The sequence below is a fragment of the Lutjanus erythropterus genome, chromosome 13, assembly GCF_056507025.1.
Source record: "Lutjanus erythropterus isolate fLutEry1 chromosome 13, fLutEry1.hap2, whole genome shotgun sequence".
In the NCBI taxonomy this organism is placed as follows: domain Eukaryota; kingdom Metazoa; phylum Chordata; class Actinopteri; order Lutjaniformes; family Lutjanidae; genus Lutjanus; species Lutjanus erythropterus.
In genome coordinates this window covers 29,086,384-29,097,093 of record NC_139329.1, presented here as the reverse complement: position 1 = coordinate 29,097,093, position 10,710 = coordinate 29,086,384, and the positions used below count along the sequence as shown (strand labels likewise).

Sequence of the window (10,710 nt, the reverse complement as noted above, 5' to 3'; positions counted from 1 at the left end):
TCACAAAAGAACTACACTCTTGTTTGTGTGTCTAAAAACAAGAGGCACACTGAGCCACTTCCTATTCACATCAGGTCATTTGCATGAAGGTCCTCTTCTCATTTAGTGACTCTGAGCGGCTCTGCCAACACAGAGAAGCATGAGGAGAGGCTCGAGTGTGGAGCCAGTTATTCTGTCGTCCTGCGTCCTAAATCCTCATTCACTTTATCCTGAGTATCGTGGATTGTACCACATCATGCTTTCACAATACACTGCTAATAGCATCTGCCGTTCCAACCACAACAGAAAATAAACGTGCAAAGTGATGAGTTAAAGAGTTACTGCATGCGGGTGTCACAGGTGGCTGTGACCACCCAAGTCAGACAGCCCCAATTACCCTGAAAAAACAGCGTGGGTGCTTTTCATTCTTAAACAAAAACCAATTTCAGCTTGATGAATAATCACATTTTGCATGGTTACCAGGGATTTAGTTTGTGGGGGGCACTGCTTTTTCATTTTTAATGGAAAAAAAAAACAGTTTTCCATAATCCTTGTAACTTGTTGCTTTTTTCCTTCTGTCTCTGTGTTTCTGGTGATTTCTGCTTGACATGGAGAAGACGCTCCTTTCCATGCGGGGAGAGATAATTGACTTCTGTTCCGTGCGTGCCACAATCAAGACACAAGACCACAGCACATTACGAAAATGTGCTGTGTACAAAATAACGTCAAAGTCAGCACACGGCTTGATTTATTTATTTTTTGATTTTTAACGATTTATGCTTCCTAATGCGTTTGCCAGTTACTATATTAAGCGTGGTTGGAATGTTTGAATAACAGACGTCTACATAAAGTTTGGCTTCAGACCTGGACACACACAATGACCAGATTTAATGTGTGTGTTTTTCTTCAAAGGGAGAGAATTTATGAAAATAATAGCTTTGGATATTTGTTGGAACAGTCAATATGGGCAACTCAGCACTGAACGGGAACATTCTTGTACCAACATGCGTTAAGCAATAAAATGAAGAATGTGGATTCTGTACTCAGGGTTCAAGCATAGGCTTTCTTGTATGTTTCGTAATACAATTCATCATTAAATTAAAGACACATCAGCTTTTTATGTGTGGAAATGTATTTGCATCATTGTTAAAATGCCTCCAGCTGTTTGTTATTTTACTCTATTCCAGAAGTAAATACAGTCAGAATGAATGTATATGCTAGATATGTTATATTAATAAGTTACTTTAACTGAGTATAGATGCAAATATTTACATGACCATCTGAGTAGCACCTCTACTGAAATAAAATAAGTTAAAGACTGATGCACATACAACATACTAAACTGCACCAACTTGCATGATCAGTCATGCAAAGTGCAAGCCTAGACTACGTCAGTCTCTAAACCTCTAAACTGAATGGTTATTATTAATGTGCAAAAGTCATAATACATTCTAAACCTATTAATTAATATGTAAACCAAAAGATAAACTGGCCTGTATAGTCTGTAAACCTCACATGACCTTTAAAAAATATAGATTAAAGCTGAATAGACGGCAACAACATAAATATGCCAACAAAAAGTGGTTATAATAACAAAGTGCAACCAAGCACTGCAGATTCTCAGCCCAAAGCAATGTTAGCCTATGGTCAGCCTCTTTCACAACACATGAATTAAAGATATAATTTGACATTTCTGGGATATTTGCTTATTCACTTTAGTGCCAATAGTTTGATAAGAAGACACCAAGTTTGGAGCCAGAGCAGGCCACCAACCTTACTAATGAACACAAGATATCTCATTTGTCAAATCCATACACAGACATGTATGAAGGATCATCTACTGATTACGGGAAAGTTAAAGGGTAATTTCATATTTTTCAGCCTGGACCTTATTTTCCCATGTTTTTGTGTCTAAATGACTAATGAGGCAACAATTTTTGACACTGATTCACTACTGAGTTGACAGTCATGAAATAGTAATCATTGGAGATAAATTGCAAAATGTCAAATTACACTAAAAGTGCTTATTTTGCCACTGATGGGCTCAGATCGGTCAACGTTATGGAAAGGAGTGCTACAGAGATAGACCTTTTAGTTAAAGAGTAAAATCCAAAAACAGCTGTTTTATCGCTCTTGCCAAAGCTACCAAACTCCATTTACAGAAACAGCAACTTTATCATTGTAAAACAAACTTCATGCAAATTCGACAGAAACTCACCAAAACCATCGGTTTGTCTTTCCACTTTTCCAACAATCAGCAACTCTTGTTTGGTTGAAATAAACCTTCAATTTACTGTTAGATGTGAAAATATTGTGGCTCTGCCCACCATTTCTCTTTGATATTTTCACATCTAACGCTGTGAATTAAGGATTTATTTAGACCAAACCAGAGTTGCTGATTGTTGGAACAGTGGAAAGACAAACAAAGATGTTTTAGTGAGTTTTATTTTGTTTCTGTTGAATTTGAAGGAAGTGTGTTTAAGCGTAAATGGAGTGTGGCGGCTTTGGCAAGAGCAACAAATTGGCTGTTTCTGTTTAATCAGAAAGAATCTGAGCCTGTCAGTTGCAAAACAATCACTTTTAGTGGATGTACTTTGACTGTTCTTTATTGGCCCAAAGGATTACATTGCACCCCATCTTGTGGCTGACAACTGAGCGGTCTCGCTCAATGCTTGACCAGTTTCAAAAATTTCTGCCCTCTTTAGCCACTTAAGACACAAAAACAAGTTACCCTTTAAATGCTCTAACAATTTCTTTGAGAACAACATCAAGGACCACTGACTTTCTGGAGTAGCGACCAGCAGAGGTGCTGCACAAAGGTACTGTTGTTCGTCAAGAAATAGTTACAGCACATAACTCATTCCTATCAATTCTGATAATTTTGCTCCTACCAAGCTAACAGAAATGATCTGGGAATGCTGAGACATAACTAAAAAGGAGGTTAGCTTAAATTATTTGAAAAGAAAAGAAAAACTCAAAGGCGAACACTAAAATTATCTATTGTCTTTACCAAAGTGGTTTAGATAATCTGGTTACACTCTTGGCTTGTTTTACAACCTTTCTCAACTTTCTCATTATCTGAATTTTTGTGTTTTTGCCCTGTCAGTCTGCATTGTATCGCTGTGTTCCCAGATCTCAGCAATTACTTTGGTGAGTACAATGTTATTATAAGTGATAGAAATCATGTCCAAAACTCCTAAAATAAGATCCAAACTGTAATAAACTGGAATTACTTTAACGTTGTGGCTAATCTAGCTAGGAGCTCTTACAACTAAAGGCAGACTGCAGTTTCAACTTCAACTCATATTTTAGCAATGAACTGCCAAACTGAGTCAAATGGGAGTTTATTCAATTCTCATGAGTCGTATCTGAGTAGAAAATATCAGTGCAGCACTCGACAACACATCCAGCAATTTATCAGTTTCATGTTTAATGAATTGAGGAAGGATCTCTGCAGTTTTTTCTTGCTACTGTCTATTAACTGAAATTGCCATAGCATCCAAATAGATGTTACTGCTCGGTGGAGAAGGACTGCAAACAAACTATGCTACAGTAAAAATAGAACCAAGGTGTCTGAATGTGAAACACACTGTAATGATGTTTTTGTTGTCAACACACCAGTAGCAATGAAACCTTTTTTTTTCTTTTTAAGAAAAGATTAGGTGTTTTAGGGATCGGGGGGGTCATTTTCTAATAGACACACATCTTCAGTCAGAGTTTCTAAAAAGTATTTTTCTTTACACTTAGTACAAAAAAGACATCTCTACCCGTTAGTGCTTCGTTTTAAGATACTATAACATAAATAAACAATTTATTTTCAGTGTTCAGAACAGACAGTTCCAGTGTGACTGGAAAACTAACATACTCCACCATATTCCAGTTGGCAGCAGAGGGTTTAACAGAGTTCTCCACTCAGATTTTGGCACACCCCAATGCACCATACTTACAAAATGTTCTTCATTTCTACAAACCTCCAACATAAGCCCCAGCCAATTTGGGGGGTCATTCATGTCAAGATTCACTTTTTGCTCCGCTTTAGTGAAAATACGACAAAACCCTTAAAAGTTTTCAATCAAAGACTTGACAAATCTCTCCCAGTCACAACCTCATCAGCTGCTGTCATTTTGATCAACTCCCAGGTTACTGTGTCTCCTCTCCATGCACGAGTCTCTTGTGAATTTAACAATTACAAATCCCAGAGTGCAAAGCACAGTTCCCAACGAGGGCCTCATTCATTACCTGTAGTCCCAACTTCACTGTGGATACATCAGTACATGAGAACGACCTCTATGTGACAGTAAAGTTCTGGGGTATTACCTACTGATATTTAGCATTTACTTTCTGAAAAGAAATTAGATAGATTCTGCTGTGCAAAACGATGCCATGAAGAGCTGATAGTGTAAATTCCATTCCTTTATTTCAAAATCTTTCACTGGTCCACGTCACACTTTTATCTCGCTCGCTCGAGTCTTCCTCGTTCAGCTAGTCCTTGGCGCCTCACTTCCTGGCACTGAGTTCCTCGCGTCCTTATTTGCAGGTAAACACCTCCGTCCTCTCACTGCACGTGTTGCACTTGACGAAGCAGCACCATTGGAACTTACAATTGCACTGCCACACTTTGGTGTACTGGTGTGTATTGTAGCCCCGCCCGCAGCACATAAGATCGCAGCCGTCTGTATGTGGCGAGGTGCGGTTGCACAGGCGTCCCTGGGTGCCCACGCTCCCTGTGGCTGCGTCCTCCTCGCAGTAGTTGGGCGACCTCTCGATGTACACAAGGTCTGTCTCCATGGGCTTGCGGTAGCCCTGAGTCTGCTTCACCTTGAGGTGGGTGGGCTGGCGCAGTCGGCTAGCCCGGACTACCTCCACGTGCACAGCTTCATTGTACTTGTCTTTGAGTACGTAGCCAATCTCGCGGAACTTGGGTAGTGTAGTCCAACAGGTCTTGGTGGTGCAGGAGCCCGAGACGCCGTGGCACTTGCACTCTAGCTTCATCCTTTCTTCTAGTACCTGGAGAGTAACAAAGAAAACAAAACATTTTTAGAACTGTAACAGATAAGATGAAATTAATGAAAGGACAGAGGACAAAACTCTTTAAAAGTCTACTGTGTAAGATTTAGGCCAGGGGTCAGCAGCCTTCACTCTCAAATGAGCTCCAACTGTAAAATTTTCTATTTTCCTCTTGGACATAGTAGACATAATATGTGACGCACATTTTAGTTGAGGAAATATTAAAATATACTTTTTCATTCACTGTATAGGCAACATACTTTTAAAGCTGGAGAATGATAAGAATCCCTTTAGACCTACAAAAATGATAAATGAAAATTAAAAACTTAAAAAAAAAGAACCTTTCATTTCTAGAGATATTAATGATTAATCACTAATTAATTAATTGCTATTAAGAATTTATCTAATTTAATCAATAATTCATCGATCCTCTAAAAATGGCAGTAATTGCACCTCATTTGATATTGTCTTGTCTGGCAGATAATTCCCTTGAATACGGAAAACCCTATTCAGCCAGAGAGAGCCAATGGAGAGGGGCAGTGAACTGCATGCAGCTCAGGAGCTACAGGTTGCAGACCCCTGGTTGGGGGGTGTCTATTGGCAGAATATAATAGAAATGGAATATAATATTCATAAGTTGTCATTGTGTTATCACCTGATAAAAATTGTTGTGTTTTTGTTACCTTAGAATAAGCTGTTTATATCTACAGAGGGCACAGGGCCTCTTTCATGGAGGCCACCATATTGTACCACCATATTTCTGCAGTACCCCAGAACAGTCAAACCAAACACAAGTTCTATAGTGGTCTTTTTTTTTTTTTTTTTTTGTCTTGTCTCTCCTGCACACTTGACTAGGTAGGTGGAGCAACATATTTTGCAATTTGCAATTTAAATCCTGCACACTAATCCTTTAAAAGGTCTGTTAACCAAAAGTATGAATAGTTTCTCAAGAACCTCTGCTGGTATTCCAGCCATGCAGACAGTTTTGGTTTTATTTGACCAGGTTTTGGCATATCACACAGTGGAGGTGAATTTAATTTTGTGAAAATGTAAATAGAGTTTAAAAAATGAAGAGCAACACATGTTTACAGAAACTAGATCCCTGTAACTCTGCATAATTTATAAAGCAACTATCTGCATGTCTGTCTGCTACAAAAAAAAACTCATTTTGGGTGAACCAACACAGTTTGAGTTAAAGTTTTCCATGTCTGCTGTGACTCTGCTGAGGTCTGTGAGGAGCAGTAGGTACACCTGTGGTGTCTGCCGTCAACTGGTTACAGGTGAATTCAATCTGCCCCCAATCAGAGCTCTTATAACCAGGAGGAGAAACCACTGTTCTGTTTGCTCTGCAACAAACCAGACCAGAGTTGCCTTTGTGCTTATCGAATGCATATAAAATGAAGTTAAAAAGGAGGTTTATGTCAAATAAAAATTCCTGTTTTTTTTTTTTTTAATCTGCCTTGCTCATTTTGGTGCCTCATGTCTAATATTTGTTGTCCCTGGGCTCTAGCCCTCTTCAGTGACGTTATACGTAACAGTTATTGACATGCACACAATTAAAAGACTTTGAGTTCCCTTGACATTTTTTATTTTGTTGTTTATCTTATCATTATATATATCATGAACAATTCAATATGACACATCCCTACTTTGATGTCGCTGAGAGCTCTCTCTCATTCTGCGCTGCTTGCCACAATTTATTTTATTTTATTCTCCACAACCATCTGGCGACCTCTAGAAATGATCTTGCAACCCCCTTGGGGGTCCCAGCAGCCAGATTGAGAACCACTAACTATACTGTTGAAGGAACCCAGATTCTGGCTGAAGTTTTGTGCTGTACCACTATGTAAGTGGAAACAAAAGCAAAAGATCAACTGGACATAAAGATCTTCATATTTTTGTGTAAAAACTGTGATGGCAGAGGGATGTTTCATATCTGCATCATGGTTCTAGTAAATGGTCATTGTGCTATTCACTTCATACTGTATACTCAGTGCATTTACGCCACAGGTGCTTAAATTTGACAATTTGTCAGAAATTGCAAAATAGTCTGGCTGGAGTACAAGGTGACTGATCTCTGTAAAGTAGACAAATCCAAGCATATCTGAATTTTCAGCTATGAAGGATGACATGTAGTTGCATGTCCTGTAGGAGGGAAAATTGCACTTACTGGTAATATTCCATCCTGTAATTTTCCCTACCTTCCCTAAACCACATCAGTGACACAGAAAAAAAAACACGGATCTATCAATCATCTTGGATAATTTGAATCCAGATTATTGTGTCATGAAATGTGTTGCACATGCAGTACAAAACAAAGACAAACTCAATTAATTGTTTACAGCTGGAAAAGACTTGAGGCTTATTCGACTGCTTAAATAATATAGTGATAAATAGAACAAAGCAATGGTGCCATATGTTTGAAAGAGGATCACAGTTATTGATTCAGATGCTTTTAGTCAAAGAGTCATTTTAAAAGCAATAATGTAGAATTTTTTAGGTTATACCCATACTCAGACTTGGACTTAGTTTCTCTTTGAGGTTATCTCCAACATATGGTACACAGGGCAGAATGTCTTCTCTTTGCTGCCTAATCCTGGGGCATATGGGAAATATTGTGTGCTGTCGTCAGTATTTAAGTGTCAATCCTTTGCCCCGTGGGACTACGAAACAAAAAACCTCAAAATAAAAACTGTACCCTCTTCATCTTTTGCTGAACTGTTCTCATAGGCAAAGGAACAGAGGAAAGAGTGGGTGGAGTTTGAATGGGTCACATCAACACGTCTGTAATAGTCCTGACATGACTCCTTTAACCAAATTAGGAGCCCTCCGACTTGCTCAAACGAAGCATGTGTCATTGTTGTATAAGATGTAAGTTTGGTTGGCAGGGCATTTTTCCAGTGCAGCTTTTTCCTGGCACCTCGCCTCGCCAGCGGCACAAGTCATCATTTCTATCAGACACTTACGAAATGTACACAAGTGTTGTTCAATATCTCTGTCTGTCTGTCTTGTCCGTGGACTCATGTGGTCACAGTTTCCCGATTTGAGGACGTTTGATTGAAAAAACATGAGCTCCCCCCGGCTTCATAGAAGCCGAGGGTCAGCTATCAGTCTCGCCTCGGATGTTGATTCAGGATGAGGATTTCCAAAAATGTATAGCACAAAAACCACAAGGAATGCCTGGCATAAGGAGTTTGACAGATGCATGGAAACATTTACTTAAACTGTGTCCATCAAAGTCTCCGATCTGTTACTAATTAGTCCAAGATGACCAAACTCCCATCAAAAGATCACTTGTCAAACATGTAGCCCCGACACATGATGAAAGAGATCTGGTGATTCACTGGGTGTTATTTTACATTCAGTTCAGTCACAGAATCTATTGTAATTATAGTTTTCTGTTTCAATGATGCTTCTTATCAGTCAGTGGAAAACAAAGTCTAGCGGCACCACGTCCTCCCTCATCAGAATCAGGATCATTTTATCAGCCCATTTGTCTTGGCTATGTTTGTGTAGACAATGTTTTTTTCAAACTTTCATAGCATGCGAGCTCACTTGCAGCTGATATAGAAAACAAACAAGATCTATCATTTTCTCAGAGGAGTTATCAATGGACGCAAATAGATAGACTTACAACCGATCAGCGCAAGGGTATGACCTACAACCAATCAGAGTAACAAAACAAGTAACACAGCGCTGAGTGACCTGAGTGGGGTAGGGTGGCTAAATATCCTGAAAAATTCAGGACAGTCCTAAATTACAAGCAGTTGTACCGAATCCTGACCTGTTTGTCCCAAAAATGAACTGTTCAAATCAAATAGTTTCGCAGGCTATAATTCCTGCTTTTAGTCATTATAGATGTTTGTTTTTATAAAACATGTTAGAGTAGTATTGATGTGTTTTCACTTGTCCATTGCACTGATTAGGGTAATCAGTGTGACTTTCTCAATGGCCAGTTTGTTTTTGAACCTCTGTGTCAAGCATTTTCCATGTTTCCTCATGGTTTTTGGACTTTCTTCTGAATTTCTTGGATTTTGCTAACTTTTTTGGATCGTTTCCCTTTATTTGCCTGGGGACTTCACCATAAGCCTTTGTGTTTTGTACTTTATTTTATTGAGTTTGTCATCTGAACACCCTGCTCCGTTCTCAGTGCTCATTCTCTGCATTTGGGTTAAAATTCCTGCTACTCTGTGTGACAAACTCTCTCAAATTACAGCTAAAGAGAAAACAAAAATGTGCTTCTGAAAACATGTGAGGCAAGAAACAAGCAATGCAGTAACATAATCTTGATTCATATTTAATTAGCATGGCTTAGTTTGACAGTTTTATCTGATTCTTTGTGAGCCTGGTGTGTTGCACTTGAAATGTGTGACTTTTCAAATCTGGACTGGTGACGCTCCTCTGCATGTCATCGTATCAAACCCACCCGATATTAAATAACAGTTGTGATTGGCCCGACAAGCGCCAGGGCTGGTGGAAATCTGTCTGAAGAGGAGGGTGGCCAGACGTATCTGCCAGAGCAAATGAAACATGAGCTTGCAGAATCGTCTGGTTCCCATGCTAGGGCAGATAATCTCCTGCATAAAAACAACACTGTGTTCTGATTAGGTAACTGGCTAAGCCCCCATTTACACTTGTCATATCTTTGTCAGGTGTCCTAATGCACTTGACACGCTTTATTTTACACATCTTTGCTGGCCAGATCATAAATATGATAGTAATCTGTCTAGATTTTCTGAGGCATCATGCAAATTATGGTCTGAAGTCCAGGCCAGAGGGTGGTGATAATCCACCAGAAGCACTTTATTAACTGCCAAGACCACAAGAAAAATGACATGCACTATAGCAGTTTGCTAAAGCCTGGTGTGTGTAAAACCTTCCATGTCTCTCTCAGCTGCCTCTAACACTTTGTAAAGTCCCTCCAACCAAACCCACAAGTTTGAACACTAGCCTTGCAAAAACAGTCAATAGGAATGCCTTCTCTCTGAAATGTCCTGTAAATGGTCACCTGTCACAGGCTAGTTTTTCTAAAGCCTGAAAAGTTCTCCCTCAAACCACTTGAATTCCAATGTCTAGAAAGGTTAGTGTGGATTTTTTGCCCAATAACGCCAAAAATAAACTGTGTACCCCAGTTTAACAATATCAATAATGACGAACTATCAATAAACTCTTAAGCAGGGATGAATCACATTTATAGACTATAAGCAAGACTAAAGTTTTATCAATTTCAATCCATTTCAAATGCTTTTTGTATTTCACCCTATTTTTTTAATATCCGACAGCTATCCACCAAAGACACATGAAGTGACTCAGTGTAAATGGGGTCAAACAAACTGAATGCATACCCAGCGAAGGCTCAGACCTCTATATCCTCAATAACCTCTTCCAAGATTTCAGCTTCCTACTGTCTCAGCAAAGAGGAAATCTGACTTTTTCACATCCTCCTACAATCCGATTTTCCAAGCCCCAGAGTGAGAACAGCAACAGTGCCAACTCCAACCCTGACAGTCCAACATGCCAGCACCCTGGCATGCAGCACAGACCCTATCAGTCTGCTGTGTTAACACCGGCATTGTCGGCCTGCTTTCACACCCTGAATAGACGCAGTCAAATGGCAGTGACATGTTTTGGTATTGTGCAGAGAACTGCAATAATATCCTGTTCCTGACTTTACACTTCATAATTCCATGAAAGGAACTGGAAAGAGGGGATGGCAGTCCTCCA

General features: G+C 39.4%; 1 protein-coding gene across 2 annotated transcripts in view; it reads right to left on the bottom strand.

Annotated features, from left to right (window-relative positions):
* Window positions 1–3,307: 3,307 nt before the first annotated feature.
* Window positions 3,308–10,710, bottom strand: part of wnt7bb (wingless-type MMTV integration site family, member 7Bb) — a 42,351-nt gene continuing 34,948 nt past the window's right edge. For both annotated transcript variants that reach the window (XM_084733405.1, XM_084733404.1), the window contains exon 4: window positions 3,308–4,986. In XM_084733405.1, the coding sequence (XP_084589531.1) occupies window positions 4,507–4,986 (480 nt within the window). In that variant the 3' untranslated portion in view covers window positions 3,308–4,506. The remainder of the gene's footprint in view (window positions 4,987–10,710) is intronic.